Source organism: Neolamprologus brichardi, chromosome 11 (assembly GCF_056152115.1).
Source record: "Neolamprologus brichardi isolate AB-2024 chromosome 11, ASM5615211v1, whole genome shotgun sequence".
Taxonomy (NCBI): Eukaryota; Metazoa; Chordata; class Actinopteri; order Cichliformes; family Cichlidae; genus Neolamprologus; species Neolamprologus brichardi.
Window position 1 is genome coordinate 23176472 of NC_142114.1, and position 16896 is coordinate 23193367.

General features: G+C 39.5%; 1 protein-coding gene across 1 annotated transcript in view; it reads left to right on the plus strand.

Annotated features, from left to right (window-relative positions):
- si:dkey-22o22.2 (neural-cadherin) overlaps nt 1-16896 on the plus strand; it is a 140070-nt gene that overhangs the window by 62989 nt on the left and 60185 nt on the right. The window contains exons 4-11 of the mRNA XM_087848380.1: nt 1012-1216; nt 6686-6797; nt 7489-7738; nt 8191-8333; nt 13809-13981; nt 14065-14233; nt 14800-14970; nt 16538-16710. Coding sequence (XP_087704506.1) covers nt 1012-1216; nt 6686-6797; nt 7489-7738; nt 8191-8333; nt 13809-13981; nt 14065-14233; nt 14800-14970; nt 16538-16710 — 1396 coding nt within the window. The remainder of the gene's footprint in view (nt 1-1011; nt 1217-6685; nt 6798-7488; nt 7739-8190; nt 8334-13808; nt 13982-14064; nt 14234-14799; nt 14971-16537; nt 16711-16896) is intronic.

A 16896-nucleotide genomic window follows, 5' to 3' on the forward strand; every position in this document is an offset into this window, starting at 1 on the left:
TGAAGGATAGAGGGATGATGCAGAGAAGGCTGGGGTGGGTGGAGGTGGTTGAAGAGGACCCAGATGTATGAGTGTGGCCTGAGGCTGAGAATTTGAAAGTGTGGCAAATTCAAATATTTATTAAAAGCGAGGTCTGGATAAACATGAAGGAGAGTGTGTGTGTGTGAATCCTCAGGGCTGCTGGCGCAAAGCACATTGTATTAATATCCAAGTATCCATGCCACCCTGTGAGCAGTGTGTCTGTGGGTGTATCTCTGCATGTGGTTTCTGTGTGTCTCTTCTTCCACTATGTCCCTTTTATTTGTTTTTATGTCCTCACATGCACGTGTTCTCTGACCGTATGTGCGTCTGTGCATACGTGTGTGTTAGTTTATGTTAAATTGATTAATCGGGTTGCAATGGTGTCTGAGTTCAGAATAATCCATGAAGGCTGCAGACTTTAAACGCAGCACTGGAGCTCGACCAGCACGTCACAGCTCCTCTTCACTTTATAAGTCTGTTTGGAAAAAGAAATGCAGATCAGCTTTCTGCAGACCTGTGGTCATGTTTATACTTTGGGCAAGGCACACCAAGTTCATTCAAAGAAATTCAAAGTGCTTTACACAGATAAAAACAGGAATACAAGCAATAAAAATAACAACAGTGCTAAAGTAGGTAAGGAAATGTCACAACCAATGTGTAATGACATTTAAAGAACTACAAAAGTTATGGAAATTTCTCAATATTTTCTACTTTTAGGGGGCTTAGCTAACAGTTCCCCCGCGGCTGCAGTATTTTTGCTAAGCCATGCTAAGACATGACTTGGAGCTGACTGTGAAGTGGTGCACACATTAAAACTAACACAGTATTTTATCTGATTAGCAGACGATAGAGGTCTAAGAAGAGGATTTCATAAAATCTTGGAGAACTCAAGTCTATTTTTCCTTTTATTTTCTCTTTCTGGTAAGAAAACTGTTGCTAGTGTTGCTTAAATTTCTTGCTTTGTGTGTGTTTATGTCCACATCCATGCAGAGTTGCAGTTGTCCATGCTGTCTCCTTCCAGAAGAAGAGTCTCTCATACATGCTACTGGTTAATCCAGGGAATTTGTTTAGCGTCAACCAGGAGAGCGGAGCGCTTAGCCTCACCAGGAACGTCGACTATGAGAGTGGTCACAACCTGCACACCCTGCAGGTCCGAGCTTCTGAACCCGACACCGGCCTTAGCAGCGTGGCAGAGGTACATCTACACTACCAAGCATGCAAATATACTATCTATTAATCTGTGTAAAGTGACTAATACTTTTACAAGTTTCATGTGTGAATGCAAGCTCTAAATTAATACATCCATGTCAACAGCATGTAGCTACAGCTTTAACACACAGCTCTATCTTTTGGGACAAAGTTATGGTCCCGTGCACTGCAGTTAAAACAATAACCAGGGAAAAATAACACTCAGACAACCTGATAATTGAAAACAGATGTTAGAGGGTGATTGAAAATAATTTATTATATCTGATAACTGGTGGAGAATGGTAGGCACTCTAAGTGTTCACACATCAATGGCATATTAAACTCTTACAGTCGAATCACATGATGGCCATGGAGTATGATGGTGTGAATTGGAAGGTCAATACAGAGTTGTAAGTGTTACCACAGCCTCTGGAATACATCCACAGCTCATCATCACACATATCTGAGAACATGTAAGGGTGTTGACCCATGACAGTTCGGCATACCACTTCTCTGATGAAAACTCATTAATTTAAAATGAGAAAGTGCTGCTGCTGAATCAGATGCTGTGATGCAACTCTTTCATTTACTGTTTATTAAGTTTATGTGTTTATTTTGCAAGCATACCACTAAAAACAAACTGCTGAGCATCCCGTGAAGCTCTCATGATGAAAACTCAGTGAAATGCACAAGTTCAAAGCTGCGTTCAGAATTTAGGAATCACTTAGGAATCAGCAGTTTTGTGGTGCAGGAGCCTTCTTTTTATTTTGTTACAGGGTTTGCACAATAATAGATTATATGTGGCTCGAGCACACACACACACACACACACACACACACACACACACACACACACACACACATACGTAAAGTGCAAAAGCCTGGCTGCTAAGTACTGACTTTTACCCTCAGAGTAAGCTTTGAAGACTTAATACAACAGATATCTACATCTGTTCACATTAACACACACTCCCACAAGCACACACACCAAGAGAAATCCATTATCACCTGCTCTCAGTGTCCAGATGGTTGAGACACAGAGAGAATAGCTGCTAAACTACCAGTGTCCCCCAAAGGCCACTGCTGCTCTATAAGCTTGGCTGGCTAATTCACTATAAATGCCCTCCCTGTTCATGCATGCCAGTGTGTGTGTGTGTGTGTGCATGTGTGCGTGCGTGTGTGTGAGTGAGTGCGTGTGCATGTAAAAGAGAGAGAGAGGGTTTTGCAGCACTGCTTATGTTGCACCTTACTGTAGCTTCTGCGGTTTTTATTGCCTCTGGCTTCATCAGACATTTTAAAGTCGTCAACATGTCTCTGTCTCTTTCCATCGTTCAGTCCAACAGCGTTATATTGACATTTGGTGTCAAGTTTAGTACCTTCTTTTGACTGTTAATATAATATGAATGTAGACTACACACGTTTTTCCAATTTTCTCAATATAGAAACCCCAAGGCTTCAAGATAGTTTCAATAACACACTAAAATAGCATCTCTTTGCCACCTGTAAAGGAAAAACTTCTTTAAATATATAACAGAGATGGGAATTTAGGTTAAAAAATATATTATGTCAGTGAGCAGCTATTGGTTTGTTATTGAACCATTAGTTTATAAGTACACTTGTCTTTGCCTCAACTATATAAAGAATCCGTCTTCACCCAGTATATGGGAATTGGCTGATGGGAATTTTTCCCCAAAATTTAGGTACATGACCTTTTGTCTACTTGGTGGAGATCCAAAACTGTCTAATAGACACACCAAGTCTCTCCAAAGTGTAAAATGGACATGCATGCAAGTTGCAGTACCAGCAGAGGGAGATATTTTTATTCCAGGCTACCATGAAATTAATCACATAAAAGTGTTTAAACAGACATTATTAACACATTTAAATACATATTAGCCACCTAGCTTAATTGTCTCTAGTGATGAAGGACACTGGAATGTATTTCATACCTTCCTTGCTCACTAGCGACCAGTGTTGGTCAAGTTACTTGAAAAAAGTAATCAGTAGCTAATTACTGATTACTTCCCCAAAAAAGTAATCCCGTTACTTTACTGATTACTTTTTTCAAAAGTAATTAATTACTTAGTTACTTTTTAAAAACACAATTTATAACCTGAAGAGGTGATAAAGCATAGATCTTTCAGCCCAATTCTACTTTTTCTGCATAATCCATCATACAAAATGTAATCAAATGGAAAAGTATCTTTTTTTAACTTGTTTTATCAGTTTTAATCTTTTAACTTTATGCATCAAGCAAAAATAAAATTATATGAACCATTCTCTGACTTGAAGAAATTAGTTTAACATTTAAACCTATTTTCTGCACATTCCAGCACATAAAATAAAATATTTTTTGTGTTTACACTCAGTCTTTCAAATAGATGCAAGTAAAACACAGCAGAAAATAAATAAAGTCAAAGACTAGCGGTCCTTTCGCTCTATTTTCACCTGTAAAGCAGGAGTGCGTAGGCGGAGGTTTACCCTGGTGCAGGTGTGCCGCGGTCAGTTGAAGAATCCGCGAGTTTCTCTGTGAATTTCCCGTTAAGTCGTTGCGCACTCGGTGCTTGCTTAGGGTTTTTTGTTGCTGTAAAAATAAGTTTTCTTCCCACGCACAACGGACACTAATGTTTTTGTCACTTTTTATGGAATCACACTCAAAGTAAGGTCAGTACTTCCACGCTTTAAATGCTGCACGCTCATACTCTCTCCCACACTCCATATATGATCCATTGTTGATCTGCACACAGCTGTTGTCATGGACAGTGCATTGGCTTAGGTCACTGTCATGAGACATTCTCGCAAAAAAATTACGGTTTTAGTAACGCAGTAACGCAGCGTTCCTACGGGAAAGTAACGGTAATCTAATTACCTTTTTTGCAATAGTAATCCCTTACTTTACTAGTTACTAGCGACCTCTTGGCTTTAAATATAGTATCTCCCCCTGCTGGTACTAAATTTTGTGCATGTGTGTTCATTTCACTCTTTGGAGAGGCCTGAAGCGTGAAATGGACACGGTGGACCGGCCTGTCTATTACATGGTTTGCTATGATATCGTGCTGGGAGATCAGAGGCTAGATCTCCAACACCACTGGCTGAAATGCAGCCCCACACCATGAATGACTGTACATACTCACTCTTGTCCTTTTCTTCCGACCACCTCTGTACATACTCATGAAAATTTGAAACAAAAAAAGTTTGAATTCATCACTCCAGAAGACCCGTTTCCAATGATTTTCATTCCAGTTCTTATATAATTTGGCACAACTTAGCCTTTACTCTCCGCCTTCTTTAACAATAGTTTCCCAACCACCCTTCAGTTGAAACCATTTCTGATAAAGCTTCGGCAAACAATAGAGGGATCAACAGTACTGTAGATGGATAAACAGAAGAAATGCCAAGTTCTCAGCTAAAAGCTCTTCATGCCTGTCAAACGGTGTTATCTTTGTGTTTGTACTTGGTTTTTGTATTTATCACTTTCGAGTAACAACTGGTCAAATCTATTAACCATATGAAATCAATTTCTTAGCAGATGTTAAAAGTTTGGCACAAGTACAGAAAAAGTGTGGTTGTGGTGTTTCATAAAGCTCTCAACTTTAACAGTGTTTCTATTACTAATAAACACTTGCTCTTATTCTTCATGCACAAATGAATCCTCCAGAAATGAAAAATGTTTTCTGTCAGTAAAAAGAAGTCACACAAAACATGTGCAGCAAAGGATAAAATCAAGTAATTACTGTTATCAAGTGATTACTATTTGCACCACAGTGACTGCAGTCAGTGCTTCTGCCTTTGTGTCTCTCCGATTTAAAAAAGTGTGTATGTGCTTCTTTCTTTTGTATCAGTCTTTCAACAGGAAATACATATTCACCTGTTGAGTTGGATGTAAAAAAAAACTAATAAGGAATAGCGTTACTGTTTACGCTTCTAAATATTCAGTGCATGTTTGCAGAAGCAGTCATGCATCTAAATCCTCTCTGCTTGCCTCTCCTCTGCCCTGCTGTTATTACTGAACAGGTGGTGTGTCGAAGGGTCAGGACTGCCGAGAAAATCTGTGCTCAAGTGGTCATGTCTGCAGCCTTACCAGTTAAATCAGGCTTTATGGGAATGGAAAATAGCATTTTGGTTGGGCTCCAAGAGCTCGGGATAGTGGGTGAAACTAAACTGAAACAGCAGAGAGGTGATGATGCAGAGGCTCAAGGTTTAGGATGTTTAAAGGAGAAGTGGGGAGAACGAGAAAATATTTTTCATCCTCGACCAGAGGACATGTCTTCACAATGTTTGCTTCAATTATCTTGAAAAGTATATACGTTTAATAAAGTCAGAGTGTCTGCTGTGAATTTTACACTAAACGTTCTACTTTCTTGTGATAAGAAATAGAAAATGTCTGAAAACAAAACAAAAATTACTTTAAATTTACATCTTCATGGTTTTTCTTTTCATTCTGTCATAGGCACCGGTTTGATTGGGTCTTTTGATTTTGATTAGTTTAATATAAACCTGAAACATAGAATTTGTCTGCCTGATTTCTTCTTTTGTGTGTGTATCCCATAATAAACTGCATTATACAATCAAAAAAACTCTGACATAAAATAAAGCCACCCTGAATAATCACAAGATACTGCTCTTGTAATCAAATTGAAAAAAACTGATTACATCCCTACCAGCTGTGTTTGTCAAATCATTGCTTAACCATTAAATTACATGAAGATGGCTTTTTTTTATTCAGAAATAAGTGGCACATGACAAATAAAGGACAAATAATTTAAGAACCCTAAGTTAACTTTGTTTTGTGAAGACTCCTGATTATGAATTTTATAAAACTGGAGTGTAATAGATAGATATGCAGTGCAGTAACTTTAATACCTACAGGAGTTCAAGCTCAAGCACAGCTGGGTTTTGCAGCACAATGATCCAAAGCATGAGACCAGGTCCATGTTTGTATAGCTCAGAAGGAATTCATTCATAGTTTTGCAGTGTCCTGGTCAAAGTCCAGACCTGATGTGCTGTTGTTGGGCCTTTAAAAATCAGATCACTTGTAAAGTGTCCATTGTAGCTCCATTAATGCAGTTCTACAAAGAAAAGTGAGACCAAAAACTATAACAGTGCCATAAAATAATTTATATCTATTGAAACTGCTTTTGTTTTTTCTTAAATATTATTGAAAGCATTTAAAAACTTCCAAAGCACTCTATGTATAGTCGCAGCTTGAGTTGCCACTATACATGGAGTGTAGATAAAGCAGATAAATCAGCAGATAAAGCTCCATCTTTATCTACTGTAGCAGTCATTGAAATGTAGTCGAATCAGTGATTATGTGTGACCCAATTCTTTTTTTGTGTGTCATACTTTCCAAAGCTTTACTTACTGTGATGAAATAACTCACCTGTTCACTCCTGCTGGCTCACGCTGAAATGAATATGAAACCAACATAAAGTATAATCTGATACCAGATAATAACAGTGGGATGCTCCCTGCAGGTGGTTGTACACATAACGGATGAGAATGACTGCACACCAGAGTTTCTCCACTCTATCTACACCAGAGACAACATACCTGAGAGCATCGCACCTGGAACCTCACTGCTGCAAGGTAACACACACTGATCTGTCAAGTAGGGTCTGTGTGAACACAAAACCAACACATTACACCTGTGGTTAGACTGTACAGCTCATCTGTGTGTGTGTGTGTGTGTGTGCATGTGTGTGTGTGAATGTGTGTGAGTCAGAGCCATCTGTCATAGCTGCTGGTGACTGGTTGAGATCAAACACTCCAACTTCAGCGAGGCTTTGCTCTTATTAGGCGTACAGCCAGCATCACATCCTCACACACATGCTTATTTTTCCCTCTATCTTTGCGAGGACTCTTGTTGACATACTACATTACTGAGCTCCTTAACCGAACCTGAACCTTAAAACTATGCCTGAACCTTCAAGCATGTCTTTGAAGATTTTATCCTACAGTGAAGACTAACTACATCAATCTCAAGGCTGCAAACTCAGATTGGTCCTCACAGAGACAGACAAGTACACATAATCATACATACATTACAACACTGTACAAACTAAGTTATTAATAAAAATGTCTCCCTTCTTCTTCTTCTTTTTCCACCTTATCCAATCTCTTCATCTCTGTTTCCTACTCCTCTCACCTCTATCTTTACAACCATCTTCTCTGAGCCCTTCTTTCTGGTCCTTATTTACCCCGTGTTATCTTCTGCACTTTACAACTAATTTTCTTTCTTCTTTCACCTTTCTCCTCACCCTACCCACCTCCCATCCAGTACTTGCCCGGGACTGTGACTCCGGGATAAACTCGGAGATCTCATACTTCGTTCCCAGCAGTGACTTCAGCATCACATCTGGGGGTGTGGTCAGCCCCGCCCGTCGTTTGGACTATGAGCGCCCTAATCACATCTATGAGTTTTTGGTGGTTGCAGTGGATGCAGGAACACCCCCTCGCACCGGGACGGCCTCAATCCGCATCCGAGTCGCCAACACCAATGACGAGGCACCCATCTTTTCACAGAGCGTGTAAGAATTATCCTCATTCTTCTACTCTTTGCAGCAGTTTTCATTTTTTGTCCCCTTTTGAATTGTTAATACAACTTTGTTTAATAATGAACATCAGCTATGAGTTTTCTCTCTCTCTTTTTTTCCTGCCTCACCCCTGTCGCTGTCTGGGTCTCTCGCCCACAGAGTCAATCTGTTAATTAAGTTTGTTTTTAACTCAGAATCTATTTTTAATCCCACTGTTCTCTTCCATCTGTTTTCACTTCATCTTCACCTCTCCTCTCGCTCCATTGTCTCTTTCACACTTTTATTTCTTCTACTTTTTTTATTGAACTTTTTCCTCATTCTGGCATCAGCCTATTTTTCTTTTCATACATTAATACCCTTTCATGACATCCTCCATCTCTTTACGTCTGCAAAGTGCTTGTATGCAGTAAAGAAATAACACATCTTCCTCTCTTCCTCTCTGTCAGTTATAAAACCTTCCTAAGTGAGGATGCCGGTCCTGACACTCTGGTTGCCATCGTTCATGCCAACGACCCGGACGGAGATGGCGTCTCCTACGCCATCACTGGAGGCAATGAGGATAGCAATTTCCTGCTTGACAACCAGAAGGGTAAGGGAGAGGCAGCTGGTGTACATAAAATGTGTTTCTTCTTTTATGTAAACACAAATAAGACAGCAAGCAGCTGAAGCTGAAGGCCAGCAGCAGCTTCTAGTCCAGGTTATTTTTCCTCAGGACACAGAGGAAGTGGGTTCAGGTGAGACTGGCTGAGATGTGGGTGCCAAGACACCTGAAGATGGAGACAGATTCCGTGGACCTGTCTGAGCCTCCTGAAGTCCATTATGAGCTCAGCTTCAGGTTATTTTTTGAGCACCAACAGGACATGTTCTCTACCTCTTCCCTGAATGCTGTCTCATCTTCATCAGAGATGAGCCCAACCACGTTGGTGTCATCAGCATACTTGACTATGATGTTGGTTCGGTGGTTTGGTGAACAGCCATAGGTGTCCAGGGGATACAGTAGGGGACTGAGGTCCAGCTCTGTGGGGTTCTGGTGCTGACTGACAGTTGCATTGAGAGGTGGGGGCTGAGTGGGACTGATTGAGGCCGTTTGGTTAAGGAGTCTTTGATCCGGGAGCAGGTGGCAGGGGGGTTTGAAGGTGGCCCAGTTTGGTGGTGATATAGCACTTCACAAACTGTACTTGCAAAGTGCTTTAAATAACATGAAAATAAATGTACGCTCTAGCATTTTGCTTATTAGGAAATGAGCACAACAGGTTTTCAGGCAAACCACAAAGCCAAATTTAATTGGCAGTCCAAATACATCAGATAACGGTTGATCTTAACGCCAACCCTCATTGGCTGATGATTCATCTCATATCCTTCTACACATCCAACTGGCATATCTCATATAGGGCACACTATTGATAAGGTTTTACCCCTCCCCACACTTGCTGCAAGCCACTTCATGTGCTTCTATCCTGGGTTTAACTAATCGGTGTCATGTCCACTGCCATTGCAGAGAAATGCCACCAAGTTAAAATTACTGCAGACATAAATAACAATCTGCTTTTAATTATAGTGGTTCTGACCAAACTCAACTAGTAGTGACATGCTTGCAGTTTACCCAGTCTCAACTTTTCTTGAGGGGGCAGGAAAAGAGCAGCTAATTACGCTAATGAATGCTGAGCTGCAGTTCAGATTTATTAAATGACTCATGAACAATTATGTAGACTTTACGTAATGTATATGCATGCACTAATGTTTTACAACTAGAGCATCTCTCAGAGCACAAAGCAAAACACTGCAAGTCATCTTCATCCGATCAAATAGATGAGACATGGAAGGTAGAAACGCTAACAGGTGGTTATAAAGGTAAAAAAAAAACTAAATATCCTAAGAAATCCAACTGATCTGGCTTTTAAGAGTTTTCAAGCAGAAACCAAGGGATGTTCTGGTCATCTTACGATTGGTCACTTTCAGTGCATCACAGCTGCACACAGACAAACAGCCTTTTGATTGACAGTTTCTGTTCCACTGCTACACTGTGTGAACATCAAGAGAAATGGCAGTTTATATAGTAAGGTTCATCTAGATTAATGCATCTAAAAGGAACAGACCTAAATGCATTTGCTATGATTATTATAGTAAGACAGTAAAAAAAAATGCAATTATTTTTAGAATAAGTAAATAGTCTCTTCCTATGACCAGTACTTGTTGTGATATAATCCCATGGACCGACAGCAGCGATGTCTGCTTTGAATAGCACAAAAACTCATTAACTGATTATGAGCATTTTATTTGTTTGCCAGCAAAGTAGCTTTAACAGACACAAACAACACAAACAATAACTTTTATACACATACACACAGCAGCAGCATTCAGATCGCTCTACCAAGCTGCACACACATATACACTCACAGAATAAAGTGATTGTTGCCATGGTGACGAGTATTTGGGATAAAGCTTGGTAGCATTAACAAGGCCAGTGAACCCCCCCTAGAAAACACGCACACCCAAGCACGCATAAATAGAAAGAACATGAACACACAAATGTGGAATCGGTGCAGGAATATATACACTATTAGAATATAAACTATTAGACATAATTGACTCATTTACATATTTGTCTCTGTATCTTTGTGAGGGTCAGTTTGAGCTAAGAATATTTTTTTATTGGTTCTCAGTTTGGGGCAGAATGATTTTAGGATTAAAGGGAAACTCACTGTTTCATACTGCATTTAGGTAAAGGTGAACACCTTTCACACACACTTACTGATTGGGACCACTTGACAACAAGAAGATAAGCTTGTAGGCATTTTATTACTATTTCGAATCCTTTTTTTCTTTTGTGATTTTTTTAAAATCACATTGCATTTCTGAATGTTTCCTTTTCCCTTGCGCTGTTTATTTTCCTTATACTTTAAATTGAGTGTAGATAATTGCTTCTTGACCTCTCCTGCCTTATCTGATTCATTCATATTTAAAGGATGTTACTGTGTTGTATGTGTGTGCAAATAAAAAAAAACTGTATTCACTGAGGGTGAGGCGCCAGGGGTTGCATCATGTCCATGAGTTTTCTCACAAAAGTACAAGTATAAATGTGTATGTCAGAGAAAGACACTTTAAAGATAAAGTTCATATGCAGCAGTGAGATGTTCAGTCATATTTTTGCATGTTTATCTGTGTGTGTGTGTGTTCATGTGTATGTGTCTTTTTCTCTCTAAGCCGCTGTGCCACCTTATCACCCAGCATGCACTGCTGCACTGCTCTGTGCCCCCACACACATATGCGTCCATGCACAAAGAGATATAAACATGAACATTTGCACATAAATGATATTTTAAGACTGTCTCTCTCTCTTACACACACACACACGCGCGCGCACACACACACACACACACACACACACACACACACACACACACACACACACACTCTCTTCAGCAGCAGATGGCCTTTGGCTTGCTTGGCTGTTCTGCTTTGTCACTTCAAAGAGTACTGAAGTATTTTCATGTAGATGTGTTCGCTCTCTCTCTCTCCCAGCCTCTGTGTCTCTATTCATGTTTGTACCAAAGCAGCTTATTTGTTTGTTTGTTTGCACTGCTGCTCTGTTATGTTAATGTGCAAGTGATTGTTAGCGCAGAAAAATATGACATTTGTTTTAGGCCCGAGTTAAACTAATGCGAGGTTTTTTACTGGCTGCAGTTTGTGCCAACAATCTGTGCTGTTGGTGACCCACAGAGCAGAAAACATCACAGCAATGCGTTTCATCTTTGTTGTTTTTAAGCTCAACGTGTCAGTTGTCCTTTACACCAACTTAAGCTTTTACCATTGTGGACACAGAAGCTGGGAGCCTCCATCCACAGACATTCGGCATTTGTATGCGTATAACTCAAACGATGGGAAAATAACCAGGAAAATAGCCTGTAACAAATTTTAAAAGAACATAACATCATTATATAAAACTCCAAACACCTAAAAGTTGTGACACTGTAAAAAAGGTAAATTAAAACATGATATCTTTGCATTAATATGCAAATATAAACCTATATTTTATAGACAGTAGAACATAGAAAACATAGTAATTTTTAAAAAATGAGAAAATGTACCATTTCTAGGGTAAATCACACAGCGACAGGTCTCACAAAATTTGAGACAGGGCCGTCCCATAAACATCTGGGAACTATATAAACCCAGTTGATGGACCTTTGTGAGAGGAATGTTGGTCCATTCCTGTTTGCTGTTCAACAGTCCTGACTCATCTTTGTCCTCGGTTGACTTTTTTGCTGTGTTTTCAATTGGTCTAAGGTCTGGACAGCAGACCAGCTAGTTCGGTATCCAGACTCTTCCACTATTTCTGCTGAAATAGATGCAGTAAATGGTTTAGAGTTGTTATTGTTAAGCATATGCAGGGTTTTCCCTGGAAAAGATTTTGTCTGGATGTATGTGTTGCTCTAAAACCTGTGTATACCTTTAATCATTGATGGGGCCTTTCCAGTTGTACAAGCTGCCATTTCCACAGGCACTGATTGACTCCCCATACCAACACCATCAGAGATGCGGGCTTTTCAACTGAGTTTTGATAACAACCCAGAGGGTCCCTCTTCTCTTTAGTCTAGAAGATTTGACATCCATGTTTTTCAAGAAGAATTTCAAATTCTGATTTGTTTGACCACAGGACAGTTTGTCTCAGTCCATTTTAAACGAGCTTTGGACCAGACTGTTGCATCATAGAGCTTTGATTTACATTTTTGGAGAAACTATGTTTGTAGCCAATGATATCTAGACATTTCCTGAGTCTGTGCAATGATTTTCAGGACAGAATCGTTCGTGTTTTTAATGGAGTTCTGCCCGAGGTCCCAAAGACCGAAATATTGATTTTCATCTTTGTCCCCACAGAGATTTCTCATGTAGATGATGAGATATTTAAAGTCTTCAGAATTTTAACTTTGCTAAGATGCTCTTTTTTTGTACCCAATCATATTCCTGACCTGATGCCACTTATTCTACTTAGTTCCAAAATGTTCCTCCAGTTCAAATAACTGATATGTTCTATATGGTTTAGTAAGATTTGCACATCATTTTGTTTTTATTTACATTTTACATAGCATCTCAATTTTTTTTGGAATTGGTATTGTAACTGAGCCACTCAATTTTATTAATAATGCTTCATCTAACACTTGGCGTGCACCAGCCTTTGTAACAGAGTCATTTGCCATCTCATAACGAGAGATATTAATAGTCTGGTAAAGTGTAAATGCCATCGAAAAAAGAAGCTGAACACCCAACTGAAAACACTTCCATACAGAATTCAGTGTATTTATAGCAAAGTCAGTGAGCGTTTATAATTTGCAATTACATGTCTTGTTAAGGTGACTTAAAAATGTCAAATAGTTGAGGTGAAATTGAGGCCCTTTTTAAAGACACAAACATCCTGCAGTTTCACTTTTATGATGTCTTTGAGGGAAAGCATAAACAGCAGCACTTACACTCTGTGTTCTCCTCCAGAGGAACGTGTAAAGTGAACAGTGTCCCCTGGCATTAGAAACCACTTTTGGATGAAACATGAAAGAAGCTGAAATTTGTATTTCTCCCTGTAGAAAATGTTGATTTATATTTTTATTTTTTTGAAAATCTGCTAAATAAAAGGAAACCATGAGCCCCGCCAACCAACACCAGCCCTCTGTCATATTTAAAGATGTGTTGATTACTTTTGGACTTTATCTGAAGACAAAAATGGTGTAAAAGAAGTAAAAGAAACAAAAGTAAAGGCACAAAATAACAAAAAGGCTACTGACCATTAAGTGTTGTAGCTGCTAAAGGATAAAGCTATTTTATATAGAGTTTAGTGTGGCCCAATCTAAAGGCTTGAAAAGGTCACAAGATAAAACTTGAACTTTCATTATGTCCCTTTTTTTCTGAAGGTATAAATTTAGCCCCAAGCAATTTGATCTGAGTCTTTTTGTGAATTATATTACAACTCTTAGAAATGTCAGAAAGTCCACCTGCACATATTCAATTCGAATCTGACTAAAAAACCTTTTCTACCCTAGTTGATTTGCCCCACCTGTGTTTGTGTGTTTAGGTATTATTAAGCTGCGGCGGAGTCCTCCTCCACGCCTGAGGGGGCCACAGTACGTCCTCAACATCACTGCCACGGATGACAACGCATCTGGTGGGCCATACCCACTCAGCAGCTCAGCGCAGGTCATTGTGGGAATAAATGACATCAACAACAACAAACCACTGTTCAAGGAGGTGAGTCGAGTTATTATTTATTTTTACGTTATTGCAAATTAAATGACAAATTCTGACCCCTGACTTTGCTGTTTGGTTGTCAGTGTCAGAACTATAGCCTGAACGCAGCAGTCCTGGAGAATCAGCCTCCAGGAACGTTCGTCCTGCGCGTCCAGGCTCATGATGCTGACATGGGCGTCAATGGAGAGGTCAAATATGGCATAATGAACAGAGATGGAGTGGCATCTGGTTTTGATATTGATCCTGATACTGGTAAGCTCTACAGAAACACTCATTATAATTTTTACAAACAGTTCTTCCACAGCTTCTTTATTCAGCTACTCCTTTTAGGTATTTCCACAGTGGATCATCTGCCTCACCATATTCCTCACACCTCCTTCTGTCACTCCAAACATCTGCATTTCCTCCTTCACTACATCCATGAACCTTCACAATGGTCTTCCTCTTTTCTTCCTGCTTGGCAGCTCCATGTTTAACATTCTTTTGTCACAATCCCTCCTTTCTATATATTATCAAAATCTCAGCCCTCTTTCTTACTTTTTTTCCAAAACGCTCAACCACAGCTTTTCCTCTGGTATGCTCATTTCTAAAGCTGTCCTTTCTGGTCGTATCCAACAAAAATCTTGGAATCTTCATTCACAAACACCTCTTTGAGTTAGTTTCTTAAGTGATTAAGGTTTTACTGTCTTATCAAATATGTGTGTTTCAAAAGTTTCTACATACACAGTAACTGTTGGATATCAGAAAAGCTTTACAATTCAGTCCAAACAATGACAAACTGATATTCTAAGTGTGCTAATGTCCTCACTGTGTGTCAGGTGTGATAACCACAGCAGTGAGTTTTGACCGGGAGCGTCAGCGGGAGTATACTTTGTCTGTGACGGCCACCGATCAAGCAGAAGAGCCGCTCATTGGAATCTGTCAGATCACAGTGCAGATCTCAGATCAGAATGACAACGACCCAAAATTTGAAAACAGCCGCTACCAGTGTGAGTACCATCACGACTCCTCCCAGTGACTTAGTCCGTCCGCTTCTTGTTCAACACAAAAACATCCTGTAGCTGTGTGTTTTGAGGGAGCAGAGGAAGTGTAGAAACCGTGTATTTGTCGTCACCATCACGCATCAATCTGCATCCTTGTAATCCTGGAAACCCCTTAGGACTGATGAAATGTTTGCTGGCAGGTCCCAGAGCTCTCTGTTTGTTTACTATCTGTGCAAATATGTGTTTTGATAAGCATAGTGTCAGAAGTTCTTCTCGTCCGATTAGAGAAACGCACAGAGTGTCTCATTAACTATTTAAGAGGCAGATTGAAATGTTTCTGGGACATGCATTTATTTAGCAGTTGTGAGTGTGTATGTGTTCCTTTAAAAATGATGGAAATGAGCTGGAAATCTTGAGCTTGTTTAGACTTTTCTTAGTTATCCATACATCATTATCAACATGTATTTCAGTGCAAAGATTTTCTGCTTAAGGGACAACACAATCACCAGCTATCTTTTGAGTTGGTAATGCAAACCCACACCATGTTTATGTTAAGTGTTTTCATATTTACAGTTGATATAAACAACTTTATGAAAAGAAGCACAAACTGAAACTTCAGTAAATGAATTTAAAAAATAAATTCTGCTGGTAAATTCTGGTTCTAGAACTAAACAGGGCTTGGGTTCCCTGGTACCTGTTATAACTCTGGGCTGTTTTAAGTGTAACCAAGCAAGATAGGAGTAGCAACAAGAACCATATGAATATGACATAGATTTACATTTAATAAAGAAAAAAAAAAGCAATTCCACAACTATTAATCACATAAATCGATGTAAATTACAACAAAGAGAAAAAAATCTAAAAAGAAAATGAAATCATTTTGTGTATTAAAAATCCTGCACATTTAGCGATGCTAACAGCAAAATATCTTACTATTAATGTTAATTGGCATAATATAAACAAATGAAATTCACCATGGTGATGTAAGATTCTTTGTTTGTCAAAGTAAACCCTGAAAGGAAAATCCTGTGTTTGCTCCTCCTGCTGGTTTTGGTTGTTTTTCTGTGACACACATTAGACTCAGCAGGATCTGACGTGATTATTCAGTTGAAATGTATCCAGTGAGACCCGCGACTGTGAAAAGGACATTATTATTGACATAATGCTTAAAATGCAGTATTACAGAGGCAAATGCACCTCGTCGCTGCTCGTTGTTTTTGTTGTCTGATCAGCGCTGACACACATCACAGTCAGCAGGATTGGAGGTTATATTCATAAATTTAAAAATGCATCTGTTGACTTTGCAGAGTGAGACCCAGAAATGACAAAATGAGGTGACAGTCTGCTGATGCGGCACAATGTTGTGTTTCCATTATTATAATACCTGCTTACCAACACAGAACATAATGTTACACTGCTTTCAGTCAACTGTAATGATTTGGGTAGTCGTGCTTTAGACATACACAGTGTTTCACCATAGCGGTTCCTGTAATAGTAGTAGCAGTTGCAGTAACTCAAACTGGTGCTAGTAGAACTTCGCTCCCCATATGACAGCTGATGTTTTCCCTGTCAGACTTTCTGAGAGAAGACACTCCAGTTGGAACTAGTTTCCTGCGAGCAGCAGCTCATGATGATGACCAGGGGAGCAACGCAGCAATCACCTATTCACTGTCCAGACAGAAGCCGGCTTACCTGCACATCAACCCCAGCACTGGGTGGATTTATGTCAACCATCCGATCTCTCAGGTCAGCAGCACATCAGCAGCCTCTTCATGCTGCAGCATGATGCAATGTCTGCAAGTGTCCACACTTACAAAATTGCTTCTCATATCAAAACTGTCTCATTTCATTCTCACAAATTGCTAAAACTTCCTGGAATTGAACACCATCCTCAAAAAGAGCAATGTTTTGTGCTTTGACTCCCTGCAACAA